This window comes from Folsomia candida, unplaced genomic scaffold (assembly GCF_002217175.1).
Source record: "Folsomia candida strain VU population unplaced genomic scaffold, ASM221717v1 Fcan01_Sc002, whole genome shotgun sequence".
In the NCBI taxonomy this organism is placed as follows: domain Eukaryota; kingdom Metazoa; phylum Arthropoda; class Collembola; order Entomobryomorpha; family Isotomidae; genus Folsomia; species Folsomia candida.
In genome coordinates this window covers 12,325,322-12,347,308 of record NW_019091194.1, presented here as the reverse complement: position 1 = coordinate 12,347,308, position 21,987 = coordinate 12,325,322, and the positions used below count along the sequence as shown (strand labels likewise).

The following is a 21,987-nucleotide window of genomic DNA, read 5'->3' as shown; positions in this document are numbered from 1 at the left end:
ATTTTATTCTCCAATAGAGCACATTGTTCTCAAAAGTATGTATGTGTAATGCTAGTAAAATAATCACAGAAATCCCAAATTACGTATTAGATATTTTCTCTCTTGTGGTGATGTGATGTATTTAAATATTTATAGACGTATGTAACTCTGTGGAAGAATGGGTTAAGTACAAAAAATGTATGTACTCTGAGCTCCTTGATCTTATTATTGTAACAATCTTTATAATTCATATAAATCTTATAAAATATTGAGTCATAAGTATAAACGAGATAAAATTATCCTCATGATCCGATATAATATCCTCGTGAACTTTGTAAAATAAATATACTAATAAATAAATCATTATATATTCAAATGACTAGGTGTCTGGAAATACATGAAATGGAGATTATATTGAAAATGGCAAGTTATGGCAGTGTTATTTAGACCATCACATTTCCTGCAAGATCAACATTGGGATCCATGGAGGGTTGCGGAACTCCTTTGTTGCTGTCGCTTTGATTTTGATGAATGTTTTTGAGACTGCTGATAACTTTTATCCCAGACGCTTCTTTCGCACTGTTACTGTGAACATCTTCCACTGGAGAAATTGGCATCGAGGGCAACTGGGCAACGAGCGAGGAAGGGGACAATAACGCGTCGTCTTTCTGTGATCTGTGAATTACAGCCATTTCCTCACGTCGGCGACAAGCATCCAATTCATCCTACGCATAAATTAGGTTCAAAAGTCAATGCACTGCACATTATCAACAACAAGGGCTAAATTATTTAGTGATATTGAATTTACATGCAGTCGTTGTATCTCGTTCTTGTGCGATGACTTCAAAACTGCGAGTTCTGACTTGACTGTGTCTGCTTCGCTGAGAACGGCAGATTTCTTTTCTTTAAAGCTCATGAATGAGTGCTCAAGTCTTTCTTTATACTCGTAGAGAGCTGTCAATTTAATTAATTAATTAAAAAATACAATGCACAATTCAAAATAATTTTCTTAGTTTACTGATTAAAATCCTATGCCATGATTGAAACTTACACTCAAATTGTTTGACAAGACTTGCATACTTATCCTCCAAAGTGCTCAGGGCACTTCTGCTGTCCTCAAGCGTCTCATGGGTTTTGTTCAGCAGAAAGAGCAACATTATAAGGCATCCTATTACAAAAGCCACTGCTAATGTCACATTATGATTTCGGCCGTTCATTTTTGTCATATTTTCTGACAATTTCAAACTTCAACAGAGTAACTTAAACACAAAAATCCATGTATGTGAACAAGGTAAGTACTTATCTCTCAGATATAATACACAACAGAAATATAACCTCAGCGCAAACTGTTGATTTAAATATTATGAAATATTTTAAGTAAATAATTTTACAACTTTTAAAATCCTTGCGTTTTACAGGTGGCGGTAGAAATATCTTTAGCAAAAAAGGTTCACTTTACTGCTTGCTACCTTTCATATTCACACGTTTACAACATTGTAAGGTATGCATATACAGCTCTTGAGGTCTCGTGGATCATTGTACGCTTGAGAAGAACTGGTTTTCTCAATCTTAATATCTACCTATTTACAGGTGAACCAGTCCACCTGAGATTAACTTATAGAGCAGATTCATACCCACAAGTTTCGCAATCACTGCATGTGAACTAAAGTACAGTTCCCTCAGTCAGCCCCAACAGCGTAATTTTTATCCCTGCAACAACAGTGCTCAGTAATTGGTCAAGAGTAACTGTACCCTCATTCTGCTGTTGACCGCTTGTCGTTACCGCAAACGATGTACTGCTAGATTTTAACTCTATGCACATCATGAAAACCAAAATAAGCTTCAGTAGGAAACTCTGGCTAACGAGCAATTGATGCATTTTTGTGTCTGAGTATCCACCCTTGACAAAAGGGTGCCCAGTAGCAGTACCCATCAATGAACCTGATCCTGGCAATGGCACCAGGCTGCAACAAAGTGACACTATAGAAAATGAAGGGTAAAAGTTGCAGGCATCATAAAAAATTACACCCGTCTAACAAACCCCAAATGGTTTATTTTTCCTGTTATTGTAATGCAAAAAACGAGGGCCAGGTGCTCGCATTAACAAAGACTTTGGGCACTCAATGATCACATGTGGACAAAATCATGGGCACGGCATACGAGCGTTGTAACAAATGTGTAGCATTTATAGCTCTCATAAAATCATATTACTCTTATCCTTTATTTGTGTTTCGTTTTCATGCAAAGTATTATGATCTGGAATGGTTTCCAGTCCACTACTAAATACGTGTGTACCAGTCTGAAATGATGATCCGCAAACATCAAACCTAGTGAGAGATCGATGTTTTTCTTAGCACCAGGCGAATTGCGGAGAGATGCACCCACTCACTTGCACCCGTTCCTTAGTGAGTAGTGGTTGAAAAATTGTGTAAATAGTCAATGAGATCCGGAGAAAGTTTCGCACACATTTCGCATCATGCCGACTTTTTTTAATTTCTAAGATAGTTAATTTTAAATTGTCGTGTTTACAGGGATCAAGCGAGTGGGGTGGAAGATGTGCATAAGTACAACTAATCCTATGCTGGCGCAAATGAGGGGGTGCAAGTGAACGGGTGCATCTCTCCGTATACGGCACCAGGCAGACCACTTATTCTGGACTGTGGTGAGTGACTGGGTAAATTGCGAGATGGCGAAAATGCATTAGCTTATCGCCGTGTGTTTTTGTCCTCCTAGCTAATTTTCGGATCGATACTGAACCACAAGTTTGGGGTCATAAATGGGAAAGGATGAGTTGAGAGGAAAAGTGGATGCAATGGATGCTTTTAGCAATAATTAGTCATTTCATTGTACATTAGGTGTTTAAAAAAATGACTCATCATATACTAATATGTAAAAGTATCAATATACATATACAACTCCTATAAAATGTTTAATACACTGATTATTTGCTTTTTTATTTCTAAATGATAGGGTGGCTTAGGCCTGCAAAGAGAAAATTAACATTGCATTCAGCCAACGAGTTTTTGAAAAAATCCAGGTTTCTTTGTGGTGGTAGTCGTAGTACTGGAGAATGGGTCCTCGTCCTTTAGAATTGTTCCTCCCTTGACATGAATTGGTTCAAAGTGTTCAATCGAGGGGCTTGGGACGACCAAAGGTTTCTCAGTTCTCGGTGTAAGTTGAGATTGTTTTGGAGACGAAAGTGGTTTCGGTGAGGAGGTTGTACGTCCAGAGTTTATGGGAGAAGGTTTCCGATTATCCGACATTTCATAACCAATGGCAAATTTGGATGAAGTTGTAGCCTTGTAGCCACCCAAGTCCACCTCGTCCCATATCGTGGATTGCACTGTTCCGTCAAGAGTTATGGGGCGACTTAGCTCTGCAGAATCTAAACTGTAAAACTGCACGGCATGTTTCCCTGTTCCTGATGGGACAGGTGACCATTCTGCAGCAGTCTTATCAGCTCTTATGTCCATTGGTTTTCTAATTTTGATCATTCAGAGACAGTTGTTACCTCAGTTTCAAAACTAAGAATTTAAAGTGTTACCCAGTCTGTGCAAAGCTGGTCCATAGCTTTACTATTTTCTCAGAGAATGGAAAATGCTTATCTCCCTTCTTGATGATGGGGAAATTGCCCATGTCCAAGTTGAAGAAGTATTGCAATTCATCTCCGTGCACCACACCCGTAACATCTAAAAAAAATATGATTTTCTTTCCTCAGAGTTTTGTCTCCAACTTTGTATACCTAATAAAATTCATAAATTGCTTACTCAAGTCCTTCCTAACGTTCCACTCATCTAAAAAGCTGTGTCCTCCAACATAACCCAAATGATACAAATACACTGGGCTAAACTTTGATTGGAGTGATGCAGCCTGTGCTGTGCAGTAAATGAAATTCCTATCCGTCAAAGCTGTGATCAATTTGTCCTTCGTCTCTAAGCTGATGTTTTTCTTGCCAAAATAATGTTCGCGGATAGAGGCAGATACGTTTGAGGGATGGGATGCGGTTTGACTATAATGAAAAGTGAGAGGAGCCAATTTACTCCATTCTTGGTCCAGTTGCGTCAATCTCTTTGGCGTGGTTAGGATGGCTATGTAAAGGAATAAGGAGAAAGCATATGGCTCACCAGGATAATAATAATAGTAACACGGATGAGTCTATAGGTTCTAATTAGTCTCGTCACAATAATGACGATTACGCTTACTCGCTAGCCCAAGATTTATGCCATTATGAGAGTTGACTCCTGTAAGCCAAGCGACGCGATTGTATTTCCCGTCATTCATCAACTTTTCTGGTACATCTGGAATAACTGGAGCAGAAGCCGGATCTTTCACCAACCAACTTTCTACGACGGGTGCGAAAGGAACGGCTGGGTCTTCTACAAATCCCTGCAAATACACAAATACAAGATTTGTTGTAACCAACTAAATCTCCAATCCAGTATGTAGAATTTTAGCGATGTATGTATGTTGAACGTCTTACTTGCAATGCGACGCGTGCGATTTCAATGTCTTTGATGCTCTTTCCCTTGATGCATGCCACAATATCCTTGCTACTTTTCGCACTGGAAGGACAATTTAGCTTTGCAGCCAATTTTTGTACAATTTTAGCCGGCTTATGAACCACCGCCCACGGGCAGATCGCAGTTCCACTGGTTGAAATCACCGAGGAGAATAATCCTATACCATAAGATACATAACAAATATGTCACTTTAAACCATGCTGGTATGTTCCTGTGTAAGTATGTGGCTCAATTTAATATTTCCATTGGATTATGCTGTATATTACCTTTTGCCAGTGGCGACATCATCAAATACGATGCCAATGCCCCACCAGCACTTCCACTGCCAAGTAAAGTTACCTTCGTCGGGTCGCCTCCAAACTTTTCAATGTTTTGATGAACCTACATACAAGGAGTTCAGAACAAAATTTGCAAACTCCAAATGGAATATTTGTACATACTAGAAGTAGCCTCAGCAATCGCCTCTGAATTTGTCAGAATAAATACATAATTACCCATTTCAACATCTGAATTTGATCCCTTAATCCCAAATTTGCAATTGTTTCATTATCACCAGTACTTAGAAATCCTACAACAAATTAAGTTTTAAGTCCCCAACTTTCTCTTAAGTGAAAGTTACAAAAGACATACAAGTATTTAGTGATTTGAGTATTTGAGTATACCAAAAACTGAGAGGCGATAATTGAAAGTGACAAGAACCACATCCTCGTCCAATAAATATTTTGGACCAAACAAATTTCCACTTTGAGAGACAAATGAGCCTCCATGAATATGGAAAAGTACAGGACGCTTTTTCAAGACTTTAGTTGCTGGCGTTCCTTTCGATTTTTCAGGAGTTGAAATCTGGAGAGGAGAAACTGTCAGTTTGTTAGAAAAGAAGGAATTTAGTTATTGGAATTCCGACCTCGGGGGTGTACACGTTACAGAATAAACAGTCTTCGTTTCCTATCACTGATTTTAACTTTCGGTCAAATTGAGGACAGACTTGGCCAAATTTTGTTGCGTCTCGTAATCCCTCCCATTTCGGGGCTGGTAATATTCCTTCCTAAACAATTAATTTTATTCAATAAAATTATTAAGTACTTATTACGGTGGTTAGTTGAGTAATATGTGGTTTTAGTATTATGGCGATGAATAATTTTAGATACATGAAATCTCTCCGGTTTTTGGCAATATGGAATTCCGAGGTATTCTGCAAAACTTTTTCCACCACGACTCTCCCCAATTTTCCCTTTGAGCTGACCTTGGTCAATTTGTATGATGGGTTCTATTACTGCTGCGTTTGCAATATCAAGCACAATGTAAACCACAATTAAAATCAATTTCAACTCCATTTTGAAATTATGCAGCTTTGATTATAGAAAAGCTACACCTTTCGCCTAAAAGAATTATGCACTCAAGGATGACTTTTCATTATGCAATCATCACTTCATTTAATTATGTCAATGATGTAACCGGTTCATTAATTATTCTTACTCTTCTTTGGTACCATTAACCACAGGTGTATGCACGTACGACAAAAAATTAAGTACTATGCAGTTGCTAAGCTGAAGACCCAAGAATCGTTCTAGACAGTCCCCCTTGGAGCTTCCTTTATGGACATGTTATTTATATAATGTGTTTACGTATGTACATACTGACTCTGATTTGTGCTCATGAAATAAATAATGCGGTTCGTCCGATGGCCAGTAGGGTTTTACATACATACGCTGGTAAATAATTGGTTATGCGAATTAAAATATCATCCAATTTCACACTATTATCTTTACTAGACAATTTTTAATTAATGGGCTACGTAAATGACAAAATAGAACTACAAGATAAGTTTCATTTCGAAAAAATACATTTCGAACAATATATACCATGTTTTTTTTATCGCTATACTATAAAATGCAGCCGTTATTGATCGTCCACATCTTCCAATTTGGTTTCTTCATTTTCTTCGCCATCCGAGATATCCAATTCGATTCTCACAATTTCCAGGTTATCCCCTAAAGCTATGCTGCTGCTTCTAAATCTGACCACGCTCAGATCCGGAAAAGAGTCTTCTCCTGCACCCATTCCAGAAGCGAACATGGCATGACCAAACTGGTCTAAATCTCTCAAACTCTCTTTTAAATTCCCCATCGTGTTGGCTGGCCTGGAAGGGAAAGGTTTATAACCCTGAGTAGTCTGGTGGTCGGGTTGAAAAAATTCGTGAAAATTCTCCTCATTGTAACGATATTTTTCCCATTCCCATTCCTGCTGTTGCTGTTCTTGGTCAGCGTAGTCGTTTCTGGGCGGCTGATCCTGGGATTCAGAACCTCGAGCTTCTGACGACCTAGCCATTTGCAATGGTAATGAATTTCTGGTGTTACTTTTCCCACCACCATTATTGGATTTAGGAGTTTGGCCAGCAGGAGTACTCATAAAAGCAGCATTAGGACTCATCCTCCGAATATGGTTGATAGTCAATCGTTCTCTTCTGCAATCCACTGAATTGCAATAACCGTTGTCGTTGTAGTCGACCCCATTTCTTGGGCTATAATCGTCATCATATTTTTTGTTTTGATTAAATTTTGCGATCGGTTCCGCACCCGCAGATTCATAATTCCGATGAAACTCCCAATCTAAATGTTACGAATTAGAAGAATTAGCTCATTTTCAGGTTAATGCAGTTTATATCGCGAGAGGTTCATAGTTTTGTACACACCATTAAATTTTATTGGAACATCTCTCCTACTTCTTTGTTGCCGGTGGCTCAAGGGCCGAGCATGTCTAAAATCGTGCAAACTTTGGTGATTATGAGGCTCCGAAAAATCTTCAAAGTTTTGATTATTTGCTTCGGGCCCAAACCGCCAAGAATCTTTCTCTGGTTGTGAATTAGTAGACCTTTCTTCTCGGCGACGTTGACGTTGTTCCCAATTTACATGGTCCTCGTGGTGACTTGACTCCTGCTGTTGTTGCCATTGGGGGAGCTGATTTAATTTGTGGAATGGACTTGCAAACTGTCGTTGGTGCTTAAATGCTTGGAAATGATTGTCTGTGGTTCTATGAAGTGGAACGTGGTGCCTCCGGGGAAAGTCTAGGTCAGATAGCAAGTGATGATTATGTATTGCATGTCGTGATGTACAATGTAATCATTTAATCAATATAAATCTAACTTGGTATCAAAATGAAACTTACCATCCACGAAGGAAACTGGTACACCTTTCACTTCAACCATGATGATAAACAAGATCACGGCTGTGTGAAGTAAAAAGGGGTAGCAATTAAGAAATTGGTGACGCATTTTATTTTTGGTTTTATCACTTTCACGAAGTTACAATGGAGTTAAGTATTGGAAGTAGATCCCAACGAAATTATTATGCAATGAAATATATTAAAATTAGTTGACAAGTAATACGTACACGATTGGATTTCAAATTAAAATTTTATAGCCACATTGGCAATTTGGTATGATGGGGTTTTAGATTTTGCCGTGCTAAGTTATTTAATAAAAATATACGTAGATTGTCAACCAGCGTAAAATAAGGATTCTAGGAAAGGACAAACTTTCAAGTTATTGAGGAGTGCTCAAAGTTAAATGTCATTTTAATTCAAATGAATAGATGCATATTATAATTGCATACACATATGCATACACATATGCATAATGCTCCATCGCTAGGACTTTTCACGATTTGAATGATGCAGGTAAACCAACAACAATTTAACCAAATAATTCGACACATCATGTCCTAATTCCTTCCAGAGCCGCCTTCTTAATATTTAGAACTGAACAATCAGTGTTCCATGATGGAACTTTCGTCTCAAAGAGAATCGTAGTAATGCAAAGTGAGCAATACTTTGAACTCTGATTAGTTTCCTGGAAATTCATCTGTGGCCTATCAAATTATGCATTATGTAAATTAATTTTAATGTACATATTTTGGTGATTTAATTAAAATATCAATTTGTTATACAAATAGGGATTTTATATTTATTCTGCTCATAAACGCGAAACATAAATATGGGAAACATCAGATTTGATGCATACGAAATTCTCCGTGCGACTGTACGTATGTAGTTTCATTCTAATTCATTCATTCCAACTTGTGCATATATAGGTAAGTTAATTGAGGCCCGAAGTCTGATAGTCTATATATTTACTTACGCGTATAACACCGTCATACAGTAATATACAACCGGAAATTAATCACGAGTTATATGCGTTGCCCATGATTGAAGGAGACGAAGCAATTGCTGGATCGATGTTGATGTAAGACTTGTAATCTCGATGCATATTCCGACAATCCTTCAACGGGATTCCAGTAATCCTAGTTAGATGTTGACAAGTGGCATGGACAAAAACAATGGTGCCCCTGCGGAGCATTCAATTCAAAATTCAATGAATTTCAATGCCAAATTTTGCTACGCTGTAGTTCCAACTCAAGTAAAAGCGAAGCCTCATTGGTAGGCATTGACTTGGCGTGAAAAACAATGGAATAAGAATAAGCTGTTGGGATTTAGAGGAGGTTCCCCATGGAATTACTCCTCCCTTCTCACAAAATTCAAACGTGTTTTCGCAAAAACATTGGTTTCCTGGATGATGCTTTAAGCTTTGGAAGGTTTCCGAGAAAATGTAAATCTTTGAGGGCAAGAGAAATAAATTCCCCATGAGAGTTACATTCCAGTGGCAACGAACGACAGACGTCAAGTTTGCAAATGTTTAGATCTCTTGACTTATCAACAAACGGCGAAAACATTGAAATTATTGAACCGCACTTGTCGCCTCGTCCCATCACACGTCCTGCGTTTGTTTTAATTCCGTTAAAACTGACACATTCCGAATTCAGTATATCGTAAATTTTTGTGGAATTTTTGATGTATGTACGACTCATTGATATAAAAATGTTTACAACGAACACCAAGAGTTTGTGGGTTTATTCCGTGTACTGGTAGAAAGGTCCCGTGTATGCAGGATTTGTAACCAAAGTATTCAATTTAAAAATTTTCGGGTCCTATTTTAATCCCTACATTTTTGCTGTTTTGTAGCGGTAAGCTAGATACGAAGGTATTACAAATTATTTTCTGGTTTTCAAATGCTGCGACATTACATGATTTAGAGAAACCAAGAAATTCCAAGTTTAAGCGGAGGGAGTGGCTCTTTTCACACCCCACGGTTTATAAAACGACGAGATGAGGTTTTTTTTTCATGCGACAAGGAGCAGTTGTTGGTTCACTCCAATTCAACACTGGCTCTTTATTGAAGTAGATGCACATACATATTTCGTATGCGTAGTTCTCAATTGACATCACGTCAAAGAGAAAATCCTATTTTGCTGGAGTGAAACAGTTTTTCCCTTTTTAAGCCAACAAATCGTTCAGGGTAGACAGAATCAAAGGTTACTTCGAGATTTTCCATGCCATCTTTTCAATTCCCTGTGGAATTTAACACGACAAATAAATAGAATAAAAACTTAATGGATTAATTCTACTGTATTCATAATGGATTAGATTCTGGAAATAGGACTTACAACACATTGAACAAAGTGTGACATTGTCATATTCTGATTTGGAGATAATTCCTGTCTGAAGAAGCAGATAGATTGGTTTGCATTTACGTGTTTCTTCGCCCACGTTAGAGTAACTTTATGACGTTTTGCTCATTCTCAGTCTGAAAATTTTAGTATGCGAATATTCGTGATATAATAAAAATCTCAGAAACGTAGTATAAAAAGTATTGATCCGGATTACCTGTAGGACTTTACAATAGTGGGATTAGTAATGAATGACTCACCATCGAAAACTACCTCCGATTACGACACGAAAACTACTAATATATTTTTATTAGGGTGACACAAGTTTTACGTAATTGTTTTTTTGCGTATATAAATTCAACAACAATAAGCAATGCAATTATAATAAATACATAGATAGGATCTAAAAACGTTTCTATTCTAATTTACCACAAATTGCATGTTCCTACAAATATTTTATTTTACCAGTTAATGACTCACTAATTACATATACATCTGCAGACTATACAGTTTACACTAATCTGAAAGTGTTAGGAAAGAATGACAAAAGGCTAAGATTGGTTTTAAACAAACTAAAAACGTACTTTATTTCTATTATTGTCAATACAGAGGCTTTATCCATAAAAGGATAATAATATGACATACGCGACAAAAGCGATGGCTCTAAAAAAAGCTAAAAACATTATTCGAATCCAAACTCATGTGCTATGAATATTTATGCAATCCTCGTGCTTTATACACGTACCAGAAATACTAAGAGCATACTTTTTTTTAAATATTGTCGCTTACTGACTGTAATAAATATAGTCACTCAGTGATCGCTTCGATCAATAACAAATGACTTAAACGTACATATTATTACAGAATACACCCACAGTTCCGATATGCAGTTCCGGTGTGTACTAATCTTAACGTACATAAATGCTATACACTAAATAATCCAATGCGTAGGAAGCCTACTACTTCAGAGCTCGAGATCTGTACACGTTCCGCATAGTGTCGCCGTTGCGAATTTCTGAAATGTCTGGATCACCAGCAGCAGCCATCAACTTTTTCCAGAGGTATTGATCCACCTGATGCAGAATGTTTGGGGCGAGACGACTCTCTTCTTCTTCCAGAAATGGAATTGCATAACTTTCACCTCCTCCTCCGCGGACTTCCTGCGGTTGCTGGTTCCCGTTGCGATGTTCAACAACGTTGCCCTCAGACCACGGACGGTTGTCAGTCATCAGTGGTAAAGGGAAAGTTTCCAAGTCACTGCGACGACCGATCCGTGGTAGAGATTTCGACACTGGGGCCTACACCAAATTTGGGGTAAAATGAGATTAGGTAACTCAGCAGCAGCAAACAAAATGGAATAAAGTGATAATGTTTTCATGCTTAAAATTGATGATATAATGTCAAATTCAAAGGGAACCATACATCTGCTCCTTGCTATTAATCCATGTTCCAAACAGTTAGTAAGCATTGCAATAAAAACGTATAGAGAGGCACACAAAGTGTTGGTTAACTCCGATAGAAAGAAACAATATGTGTGTGAAAAAACTTACGTTCGCTTTGAAAAAGTGTTGTGGTTGAGCGTGGGTCAACCGGAGAATTATAACGACCATTGTGACAACGATAAAACAAAAACAAATGGGAAAGGATCCTCCTAAAATTAAGAGTGATGCTTGAGGCAACGTGATACAACTTGATAGCGAGTAAAGTGCTGACAGAAAACACCGAGGATATATTTACCTCTTCGTTTGTTGACGCTGGTCATCCTTTCGCGCTATTCGTATGATACGCGTAATTGGTGACAAGTTGTTTTACAAACTCAAAATTATGTAATAAAAAATTGTGTCTGTGTAAAGAGCTGACTGTGTTAAAAGCACAGCAACTTGAACCTGATGAGACTTTCCCCAAAGGCCAAATTTTAGGTCTGACTCTTCCAGAAACTGTCTCAAAAAGGAAGTGAGTGACAAGTAAGCTAGTTGACCTTAATTACATCCTTTTATACGTGGCTCCCACTTTTTGTTCGAATTGCTTTTATTCTTTTTTCCAACTGTCGCATAATGAAAAATAATGAATCATACGTAGAACACCTGCTGCTGACGACCCCCATCTTTTCAGATGACGATTTGTTTTCTAATTGGTTTCGATGAGAGTGGGTTTTGTTTAGATTTCCAGGAGAAGGTATCGTGTCGAGTCAAGCAAATGGTTGCAATAATAAGAAATGCGAAATTTATACTACTATACGGCTCACTTTGATGCTCATGGTACTGAACAATAAAAATATGGCTTCCGCTTTTACGACGTCAGCGTCAAGCGAACATTTTTGGAATCATGCCCTCATGCATTTCAGCAATCTTTATAAGCTATTAGCATATACATCATTGCATGATGGCCCTCGTGGGTGGTAGAAAAATTGTACAATCTTTTGTTTTACATGTATTTATAAATTACTTTTCCCGTGATAATAATAATGACTTGGACAGGTGCAGATTTTTTCTTCACGTCATTTTTTTTATTATGCTTTATATATTATTGAAGCAACTCGGCCATTTAATTCTGGCAAACAATTTAAAATGATTAATAATAATTGCACATTTACATTCACGTTTCCCATTAATAATCATTGCACTATGATCTTAAAATGGATTAAAAATTTGCATACCTCGATAAAGCATGTAAAGATTTAACCTTTTTCAAGAATTTTATGATCTATTTAAATGGATCCTAACACCAGGAAATTCATGAAATTTATAATTTCATGCTGACAAAGTAATCTTGCTTTTTGCTATTTATGTGGCTAACGACATTGACTAAATAATAATCGACTAAAACCCGGTCAGACCCGTTGAGATAGGAGAATTGCACGTGTGGCACTAATTGTTCCTCCTTCGCACGTTAATTTGTACATCTCTATTAAATTTTCTAAAAATAATCCAAGCAGCCAAGCCTGTTTGATTCTTAACAGTCTAAATACATTTAAAGTTTTCAGGAGTTTCGGGAATGACGGGCAACAGAGTGCAGATGCTCACCGGAGATGATGAAGAAGGTGGGAGCGATAGATGGAAAAGTAGAGGCTGATCGAGCTAGAAGTTCACCTTGAAGTCTCCAGATAGAGAGCTGAACATGTTTCAATCAATTAAATTTCCACCTTCTGACGATGAAATGTACTTTCTTTGCTAATAAACTTCTACCTGAACATGTCTCCCAAGCGATTTCGCAAAGGCTTCCGAGTGACTTTCCCCCTCCGTACCCTTCACCATTGGAGGAACTCGCTCCAACTCCTTCTAAAAATAAGTTATCATGCCGGGTTATTCACATCTCATACATAAAATATTTATGTGCACCACAGTTGTCACATTCGTCAGAGGAAATCACAACTCAATTTCTAAACAAGAAATGGCTCGATTTATTTCGGGCAGCCATATACAACTTCCAACAGGTGGTCAATCTCGACACCGAGATATCATTTTACTTCGTGGCATTAGATTTGAGAATGAGTTCCAAGTAGAGTATAATACTATGCATATGTGGCTTCTGTTTGTGAGTAGAACAAGGACAAGCACCATAACCTTAAAGACAAAGGAAATGTACGCCGCGGAAGGTATGGGGCATTAACATTTTAAGATACCAGGCTTCCCCTGGTTTGCAAAATTGGCTGATGCCAACAAAATAGTAATTATAAGATGGTCTCACCCGAGTTCCGTTTGCCGAAGATTGATCCGTTAAATGGGGGCTTGCGACCGTACCCCCCACTGGCCTCGACAGATTTACTCGAGACGAGAAACGTAATGATGAGGGCGATGGTGAAAGCAATCACTGCAATAAAAAATAGGATGATTATTAACGTTGTCGTCTTTGTCGTTCTCGTTAGAAAAAGAAAAACTTTGAAACGAAAATGGGTCTAAACTGACCTGCAACTTTAGCCATGACTATTGCAAGTAACCAACGGGGTGATCTTGGAAGATAAAAGTATTGAGATCGAGAAAGTTCTTCGCAGATTGGTGAAGGTGACTCGTCGTCGAGAGCTGTTGAATCGTAGTAGGACTGGGAACTTAAGATACCAATGTTTTATCCACGCCACCAGCCTGTTACTGGTATACCTTTAAATAGGAAAGAAATTAACAAATTAGCCATGCAAACTCGAAGCACCATTTTGCACTGACAAGTAAAAATGATGGATGACAATATGAAATGTTCTACTACTACTTACGTTGTCTGAAGTCTGGGAGCGATCTGTCAAGATAAGTGACTCTGTGCGTAATTTCTCATCCTTTTATATCCTGAGATGGCACGGACAATTTCATCAACCCAATTCCTTGATAGAATCCTTAGAGTATACCAACCAATAAAAAATATTCCAAAGGGAACTAGTTCGATTAGATTTTCTAAGATGTGTATTATGTATTTGCGGTCATTCATAAGCATGTACATACATACCTACACCCCCTTAATTCATGTCCCACGACATGTCGACTATGCTACGAGTAGTTTTATTTTATCAAAAATAATGAGAATGAGATGAGAAGACGAACAAACAAGTACGACAAAAAAATCATGCAAGAAATTGATGAGGTGCACCAAATGTAGTAAGAACTTTGAGAACGTCATATCTATTCTGGTTGGAGTTGTGCGTCCTTGTTTGAAGAGTGATTGAATATTAATTCAATTTTGGTAGAACATCTGAGGTTTCTTCGTACAAATTCGTCTACTACCGTTATGTGTGGGAATTTGATGACCCAACCAACAATCCACTTATTTTGGAACGTGTACATTATCCCGAGGGAGTAAATGCCAATGATGACAATGACGATAGCAATATAATTTCGTTGCTTTCTTGTTTTACACCCATAATTGCATATATGTCGGACCGGAAGAAAATATACGTAAGCTCAGCCTACGCAAACATATTACCAAACACATACCTCTACATATGTACATATATCAAAAAATATACTTTACTCTTATGGAAATATAAATAACATAAGGCATATAAATAATCTTATTAGTAAAACATGATGCAATGAAGGATGTTTCGTTGGGCTTTTGCTTCAAATTCCAGTAACAATTCGTCAATTTCGTTGTCCAAGTCTTCAGCATCTGCCAACTATAAAAATTAATTTATAACGAATGTTACTTTCTGACCTGTGTAAGGCACAAAATATCACACAATCAATTATGTCACGTACCATGCCAGTCAGCTCACAGATTAAGAAAGCTCCAATGGTTGCCTCTTCATGGTTATCTTGAATATCAATGTTAATGACGTGAACAGGAACATTGTCGTCAGGAATTTTTGAGTTCAAATCTATTCCCCACAAAAGAAATATAGATGAATATGTATGTATTTAACAAATCAACCGAAAGTTCGTAGCATATCTATTGTGCATTAATGTGCATAGCATATAGGCTCACAATCTACGGTTTGGTCATAAACTCGTTCTTCACAAGTAATTATGACATCAAATCTGACAGCGGCGGTTTGAAACTTTTGAGGTTTTTGTTTTATTCTGCGATTTCGATCCAGCATGTGTAAAAGTCCATTTTGAGTATATCTGTCAAGATAGAAAATGAATGCGTGTTTAAACAGCGAGTCCCAGTTTAATTTCGCATGTGTACAAACTTACAAAGATTTGTCCTTCGTAAGAAGATCTTGATAAATAAATTCGTATGTTGTTCCGAATTCATACACGTTGGGCTGAAAGTAGAAATAAATTATTACCTCCAAAATAGTCATACAAATAATAATAATAAATTCGGGGTTTTAACCTTGTCGGGCGCAGAACCGGGTAATTTCACCTTATCTCCGGTGCCAAAGGACTCTACGTTGAAACCCTTTTTGGCGAGAAAGGCGTGTGCTTCCATGCTTCGATTCATGTTACTCGAACAAATCACAGCAATTTTCATGTCCTCTTGTAAACCCATCCTTTTGCCTATAAGCGAAATTACACGAAAAAACAACTGAATTATTGGGACATTTAATCCTTTGTCATTTAATAAATATTCATGAATTGACCAGCAACATGATATTACACTATTCTGAAGAGTAATCACTCTTACCTTTGACCTTTACCAAATTATTATTTATTATGACAAAATTATGACAAAATTACTTCTTTCAAATGAGTTTGATTGTTGGGTATGAAATTTAGCGCTGTTTAAATTCAATGACGAGCCTGTTGTACATTATGACCGTATATCTAGATAGAAGAGTATGAAATTACTTATCTTTTAAATTGCAGAGTGAACATTTCAAAATATACGCCGTTAAAAAATTATCGTTCGGGAATTTATTTTATGTTATAAAATGTAACAAAATTCAGGAATCATGAAATATTTTGGGGATCAGGTACGGGAAACCAGTTAAATCTTCAGTCACCCACCACGCTGTTCAGTCTTTCAGGGGAAATTAGTAGAAGGGTCTTTTTGATTAGATTTCTCCATGTTCCTCTTGAGGTTCGGAAATAGAAATATTTGAACGGCTGGTAGCAGTCGAATCGCACAGCGTTTCTCGAACAGCTCGCAGTTTATGTCGCATCCGTTTCAAAGTCTCCTCTTCAACGTGAGCAAAAACAATCGCAAACTCGAGAAATCGGAACAATGCACGGAAGAATGTTAATGTGTTTAATGGATCTGCCCTGCATCCTGATAATCCCAGACAGATGACGAATGTCAGCATCACTATTTCGTATGTCATCATGATAATCAACCAGCAACGCATTTGATCAATTTTTGTCTGCAAATTTAAGCATTTTTATTTCATTTCAATTCAATACATTGAACAGAGTCAATAGTATGAGAAATTTATGAAAATTATATACCTTCAGAATACTGTTTAACAACCAGATTGCCAAAACGAATTCGAATCCACACAAGATGCTGAGACTATTGAGTACCCCCACGGCCACTGTTGGGTTAGAACATATCAAAAATTCTTATCTGAGCAACAATAGAAGAACTACATACTTTTATCTGTTAAGCAATGTGGAAACTGCAGGATTGGCTTTATATCTTTGTAGTTTTGTCCTAGATAACACAGAAATCCAGCAAACAATGATGATACTACCTGTTTAAATATCCAAAAATAAAAAAATCATGTCTTGTAATGTACGAAACGGTTAACCGATTGTCATTTATGTACGTATTTACCAGTTCTATGAGGCCAATGCTGACTGCGAAAGGACGACAATATGCAACACTATAAGTTAAGTCCGGCGATTTGTTCCGATTTATTGTAATTGGCGACTTAATTTCAACTCGAACTTCTTGGAGGCCGTTTGTGTTATCCATAATTTGGGGAACCAACCTTTCAATGTTTTTAATTCAATTTACTTCAAATTCTGTTAGTCTACAACGTCGTCAGCGTCTTTGTACAATATTCACATGTATATTTATATGCGTGTATGTGACTTTGTATGAATGACCTGTCTTGGAAAACATTCAAGTTTATTATGCACATGGGCAATATATATATTTATTTGTGGCAAACCAGAAATAATTTATATTGCATGCAGTTGAAGGACGTGCTTTTTCTGGCTTCTATACGAAAGGCACAAATTCGTCAACAAATTGTAGTTATATCCAGTTACTTTTTTTGTAAGACGTAATTAGTAGATGGTTGAAATTACAAGATAAGCTAATGTTTTGATTTAATATCACTCCAACATTTATTCATGAATGAAATAAGATGTGTGTACGTCGATTTAACTTTATCAAATTTGGCAGATATTAAGTATAGATTAAATTAAAATTAGGAAAAGAAGTCAATTTGCTATTAAAGTGTCAAATTTATTTTTAAAAATATATTTTTGATGGTTTAATTTTTTATTTGTTCAAAATTCATCTTGACATGCAAATATTGCGAAATCGTATCCACTTATTCATACGTAAATATGTAACTAACTTCCACTAATTAATTGTGGTACACTTTAATTTATATTTAACGTATCACGCCCAATGGGAATCATGAGATACAGATATATCAGAAACTTTACCTGAATTTAATTTAATAATTAGATGAAATATCAAAAATGAAGTAATGTCAATAATAACAACCTTTCTTTCATATGAATATGAAATACTTGCATAAATTTCTGGCTTAAATGTATGTATGTATTTGCATAAGCATGTTCTATTTCTATGTTCTATTCAAAATTGTTTATGACTTGTAAAATGTAAATCCAGACAATGTAGAATTATGCAATTGTAATAGTAAATTTATAATATTAAATGGTCCATAAGAATAATATTTGTCGAGCATTGTTTAAAATCTCAACCTCTAGAAACTTGTTGGTATATAATTTCTCCAATATTTGTTATTGACGCATTGTCCAAATATTTTTTCTTGGAAATATTTTCAGTCAACTTCAGCGTTACAAATCGTCTCCGTGTTTGTTTATTTTATATTTATTATGGACGATTTTAGCTCTTGAAGACTCTCTTTATTTACTTTGTGATTGATTACGCTATAATAATGTTGCAAAAACGAGTGGGGCATATTTTCTTCGGAATTTGCATATCAACTTTACTTCTGCCCCTTTCAGGCAGTACTGTTTCTGTAAGTACAGATAAGTTGAAAAATATAATATACACGCATTATTGGCAGTAATATATGTAATAAATATTATAATACCTCAATCTACTTTTCAACATTGGTACAGAATCTAGATGACGATCCAAAACATGTGAACCCATTGACATTGGACCGTTCAGTAAATAGTTGTAAGCTGAACTTGAGCATTGTCTAAAAAAATATATCGCATTACAAAATTAAAACATAAAACCTTGAATAAATAGCAACAACAACAATACGACCAGATTCTACTACAACTCCAAGTTATTCACCTTCTAATCCTTCAGTAGTTGAGACGATGAAAATATCGACATCTACTGAAAGTTTGTCAGCGTCTACAATGACTGGCGAAGATCCAAAATGTCATGATTTAGATAAAATTGAGATGTATTCAAATCCGGAAAATTGTGTCGAATATTTTGTCTCCTGCATTCGTTTAGTGCCTCAAGCGGAATCCGAGTCTCATTCCCCGGTTTCCTCTGCTGTGCTTACGGTATTAAACATATTTGCAATATAAAGCTACTTCAAATGGCCACAATTAAGGCAAAGTTAATAATTAATTTACATTTACTTAAGGAGCGATATGCCATTCGTAAAAGTTCGTGCACAGAAGGCTTCCTTTTTGATGGAATAGAAAAGTTATGTATGGTTGCTGAGCAGGCGAACTGCAATGGTAATGTTGTACACTTTGGCGTGCCCTTCAAGGTCTGTAACTTATGACAATTATATATATATTGCAGTGACATATGCAACCATTTGTCAAAATGAAGCAAATTTTCACTCAGATCCTGTGCAGCCCTCCGTTTTTATTGAATGCCTGAATGGCACTGCAAAACGTCAAAACTGTCAACCAAGAGGAACCATTTTTGACGAAACAACGCAAACATGTGTTAAGAAGCCGATTCAGTCCCTCAGTGATCCTCCCACAAAATTTCACAATAGCAATGAATCTAAATCTGAATCGCTCAGCTTTTCATTGTTAAGAATTTTTGTTTGGATCGTTTCAAGTACGCAAGATAAGTTGTCCCCTTGGATGGAAACTGTTAAACTGTACACAAACTCAACCCGAAGATACTTGAGCGAAAATTTCTCTCTCACTACGACCGAGGATGATGACGATGAAGATGACGAAGACGACATACTCTCCACCGATTTAAATAACTCCATGTCATCAAATTCGTCGTCAAATAATTATTCTGATTCTGAAATTGAATTTGAAGATCAAGATAGAGAAATATTGGTGTTAACCCACGACACAAGTTATCTTGCATTATATTATGGCGTAATGGCAGCCATTGCGATTATCATTATTCTTACATGGGTTGCAATTGCATTTATCTGCAATAAGATATGCAGTTGTTGTGATACATATATTTATGATGACGATGACGAAGATTTTTTCAAATACGATCCCAACGACAAATATGTGATGAGTCGGTTATAAATAGAATTACATTTAATATACAGTTAACTATTTGAAAATGTAACAGATTAAATAAACGTTATTATTGCTTTTTTAAACTTAACTCACTCGGTCTCGAGTAAATGTCTAAATGTGACATGGTCCGGTAGTATGACGAACACAGTGCCATGTATTCATATTGAACGTTAAACTGCATTCCTCCAAAAAAATGCGGATAATATCTTTCAAAGTTACTTGGGTTGGACCTTTTACAAATCACAAACGATAGTAAAACCTTTTGTGCAATAACATAGTTTTGCATGATTTTCATTACCAAAACTTGATCATGGGGGTTAAATACATATCTTTGAAGATGGGATAAAAGTCTATCCAAAAATTGCTCCCTTCGCCGGAAGCAATGTGACAAGCTGAAGCAACTTGGTTACTTGCCAGCCAAATCATTTCCATCATAAAGTCAAACGTTATATTTCTCTTGAAATCCTCCATTAGTACGCCTTTTATATATTCCGATCTTTCCGATGTGTCGATGAGAGGCATACTTTCCACGAAATCAAGATATTCCTTCACCATCTGCACATGATACCATTTCCTCAAAATTTTCTCAATTTCTATCATTCGTTGATGGATCATAGTATGATCATCATACATATAATCTAATACATTTGCATCTTTGTACATACGTCAATCACTTGGTGAATGTTGTCATTAGTGCTGAGGAGCTCGAGACACACTTCTAATTCTGACGCAATAGAGGAAATTTCAGGGTCCTCAGTGTGTTCCTTTGGTCTTCCAGACTGAAATTTTAATTTGGATGGTTTGTTTGTACTTGCACTTAATTAATATTTTCCTCCCTCCTCTGATAAAAATTCATAAAATACGACGTGTTAAATAACAGATAAATACAAAAAATACCCCTTTGGACCAGACATCCTTCTCAATTACATAAACGAACATTTCATTCAGCATCCGCTGTAAATTTGGGTCAACCATAGGGAAAGAGTGAATAGTAATGTCAAACACTGTGTCGATAAGAGTTGTCCTCCAGGCATCATTTTTATTCTTGGGAAATCGCATCTGTAGTGGGGAAGAAAAATCGTTGTTTATTCGAAGATCGAGAATGGTAAGGAAATCTTCGTTCTTGTTGCATTCTGTGATTGCAGGTAAAATCACTCTTTTTGCCTCATTCACCACTGTCAAAATAAGATTTCAAAAATACCGTGCAAGGTCAAAGTCATTTACTACAATAATTATTAAACTGAACAAGATATGTTTACCATCTTCAAGTCGTGGGCCCTTTGGAGATTCCACTACTTTTGCTGCCTCTGAGAAACTGAAACAACTATTGACTTTCACAACCTTTGACTTGGACGTGCACCCAGGTTTTATACTCTCCCAAAACGTGTCTTTTCCAATTACGGTGTCATTCATGGTAGTGAAGACACAAATGGGAAATGAAATTGTAGCTTTATCGAATGTGGGTGTGAGACAATAGGTAAGGCCCTTGAAGGAAACTATGGTCCAAGGTGTCGATCCACTTATGATTAAGGATTCCACGTTGTCGCCAAAATTAGCAGAAAATCTAGACACGGATCTACCAACCGGGAACCCCCGCCCTTGGAAGTAAGGCTCCTTAAAAGTGGTGAGTATATGAGCGTATACGCTTTGAAAACTGGATACCATCTGAACAGACCACACCTATTTATAATGAAATGAATACGTTAAACTATCAAAAATTTGTAGTACTGGATACACAAGTATTTAGTCGGTAATAGTTTTAGTACAAGTTTAAACCTTACGTCATCAATTTCGATACATTTGTCGATTCCGTTTACAAGTCTGACTCCAGTTTCGTCCCTTGCTTCATAATATGGAAATTTGTATATCACAAAGCTGTAGTTGGAGAAATATGTCATGCTATTACTTAATCTTGTCTACGTGTATCTTTACGACTTACACTCCTGTAACACAAAGCTTTAGAAGTGAGAGATCAAAATCCTGTAT

General features: G+C 36.7%; 9 protein-coding genes across 11 annotated transcripts; 1 reads left to right on the top strand and 8 right to left on the bottom strand.

The window, feature by feature from the left end:
* Positions 1 to 118: 118 nt before the first annotated feature.
* LOC110844301 lies at positions 119 to 1,680 on the bottom strand. Its single transcript, XM_022090476.2, has 3 exons — positions 1,031 to 1,680; positions 788 to 933; positions 119 to 704 (listed from the first exon to the last, which is right to left on the bottom strand). The coding sequence occupies exons 1-3, from the start codon at positions 1,203 to 1,205 to the stop codon at positions 423 to 425; spliced, it is 603 nt and encodes a 200-aa protein (XP_021946168.1). The 5' UTR covers positions 1,206 to 1,680; the 3' UTR covers positions 119 to 422.
* A 1,220-nt stretch (positions 1,681 to 2,900) lies between these two features.
* Positions 2,901 to 5,913, bottom strand: LOC110843013 (esterase E4). Its single transcript, XM_022088916.2, has 10 exons — positions 5,648 to 5,913; positions 5,404 to 5,544; positions 5,162 to 5,342; positions 4,994 to 5,067; positions 4,766 to 4,880; positions 4,460 to 4,656; positions 4,182 to 4,365; positions 3,747 to 4,067; positions 3,524 to 3,668; positions 2,901 to 3,459 (listed from the first exon to the last, which is right to left on the bottom strand). The coding sequence occupies exons 1-10, from the start codon at positions 5,831 to 5,833 to the stop codon at positions 2,988 to 2,990; spliced, it is 2,016 nt and encodes a 671-aa protein (XP_021944608.1). The 5' UTR covers positions 5,834 to 5,913; the 3' UTR covers positions 2,901 to 2,987.
* A 329-nt stretch (positions 5,914 to 6,242) lies between these two features.
* Positions 6,243 to 8,043, bottom strand: LOC110844884. The gene is made up of 3 exons (XM_022091210.2): positions 7,665 to 8,043; positions 7,192 to 7,563; positions 6,243 to 7,108 (listed from the first exon to the last, which is right to left on the bottom strand). Exons 1-3 carry the CDS (start codon positions 7,768 to 7,770, stop codon positions 6,399 to 6,401), a joined length of 1,188 nt encoding a protein of 395 aa, XP_021946902.1. The 5' UTR covers positions 7,771 to 8,043; the 3' UTR covers positions 6,243 to 6,398.
* Positions 8,044 to 10,421: 2,378 nt separating this feature from the next.
* On the bottom strand, positions 10,422 to 11,976 carry LOC110844745. 2 transcript variants are annotated; one of them, XM_035848554.1, is made up of 4 exons: positions 11,738 to 11,976; positions 11,551 to 11,651; positions 11,423 to 11,434; positions 10,422 to 11,298 (listed from the first exon to the last, which is right to left on the bottom strand). In XM_035848554.1, the coding sequence occupies exons 1-4, from the start codon at positions 11,760 to 11,762 to the stop codon at positions 10,960 to 10,962; spliced, it is 477 nt and encodes a 158-aa protein (XP_035704447.1). In that variant the 5' UTR covers positions 11,763 to 11,976; the 3' UTR covers positions 10,422 to 10,959. The 2 variants fall into 2 exon arrangements, with proteins under 2 accessions (XP_035704447.1, XP_021946715.1); XM_022091023.2 differs by lacking the exon at positions 11,423 to 11,434.
* A 504-nt stretch (positions 11,977 to 12,480) lies between these two features.
* On the bottom strand, positions 12,481 to 14,356 carry LOC110844541 (neuropeptide SIFamide). Of its 2 annotated transcripts, none has more exons than XM_022090764.2 (5): positions 14,205 to 14,356; positions 13,906 to 14,094; positions 13,688 to 13,810; positions 13,186 to 13,275; positions 12,481 to 13,111 (listed from the first exon to the last, which is right to left on the bottom strand). In XM_022090764.2, exons 2-5 carry the CDS (start codon positions 13,919 to 13,921, stop codon positions 13,086 to 13,088), a joined length of 255 nt encoding a protein of 84 aa, XP_021946456.1. In that variant the 5' UTR covers positions 13,922 to 14,094; positions 14,205 to 14,356; the 3' UTR covers positions 12,481 to 13,085. The 2 variants fall into 2 exon arrangements, with proteins under 2 accessions (XP_021946456.1, XP_021946455.1); XM_022090763.2 differs by having other exon boundaries at positions 13,186 to 13,278; positions 14,205 to 14,355.
* Positions 14,357 to 14,919: 563 nt separating this feature from the next.
* Positions 14,920 to 16,145, bottom strand: LOC110844462 (RNA polymerase II subunit A C-terminal domain phosphatase SSU72). Its single transcript, XM_022090671.2, has 6 exons — positions 16,052 to 16,145; positions 15,761 to 15,924; positions 15,619 to 15,689; positions 15,407 to 15,546; positions 15,181 to 15,299; positions 14,920 to 15,098 (listed from the first exon to the last, which is right to left on the bottom strand). The coding sequence occupies exons 2-6, from the start codon at positions 15,914 to 15,916 to the stop codon at positions 14,997 to 14,999; spliced, it is 588 nt and encodes a 195-aa protein (XP_021946363.1). The 5' UTR covers positions 15,917 to 15,924; positions 16,052 to 16,145; the 3' UTR covers positions 14,920 to 14,996.
* Positions 16,146 to 16,258: 113 nt separating this feature from the next.
* On the bottom strand, positions 16,259 to 17,561 carry LOC110844903. The gene is made up of 4 exons (XM_022091230.2): positions 17,141 to 17,561; positions 16,958 to 17,057; positions 16,813 to 16,898; positions 16,259 to 16,727 (listed from the first exon to the last, which is right to left on the bottom strand). The coding sequence occupies exons 1-4, from the start codon at positions 17,279 to 17,281 to the stop codon at positions 16,422 to 16,424; spliced, it is 633 nt and encodes a 210-aa protein (XP_021946922.1). The 5' UTR covers positions 17,282 to 17,561; the 3' UTR covers positions 16,259 to 16,421.
* An 845-nt stretch (positions 17,562 to 18,406) lies between these two features.
* LOC110844232 lies at positions 18,407 to 20,089 on the top strand. The gene is made up of 5 exons (XM_022090386.2): positions 18,407 to 18,548; positions 18,652 to 18,712; positions 18,788 to 19,056; positions 19,140 to 19,236; positions 19,304 to 20,089. The coding sequence occupies exons 1-5, from the start codon at positions 18,465 to 18,467 to the stop codon at positions 20,005 to 20,007; spliced, it is 1,215 nt and encodes a 404-aa protein (XP_021946078.1). The 5' UTR covers positions 18,407 to 18,464; the 3' UTR covers positions 20,008 to 20,089.
* Positions 19,892 to 21,675, bottom strand: LOC118434434. The gene is made up of 5 exons (XM_035847992.1): positions 21,261 to 21,675; positions 20,899 to 21,176; positions 20,667 to 20,780; positions 20,300 to 20,556; positions 19,892 to 20,231 (listed from the first exon to the last, which is right to left on the bottom strand). Exons 1-5 carry the CDS (start codon positions 21,664 to 21,666, stop codon positions 20,069 to 20,071), a joined length of 1,218 nt encoding a protein of 405 aa, XP_035703885.1. The 5' UTR covers positions 21,667 to 21,675; the 3' UTR covers positions 19,892 to 20,068.
* Positions 21,676 to 21,987: the final 312 nt, after the last annotated feature.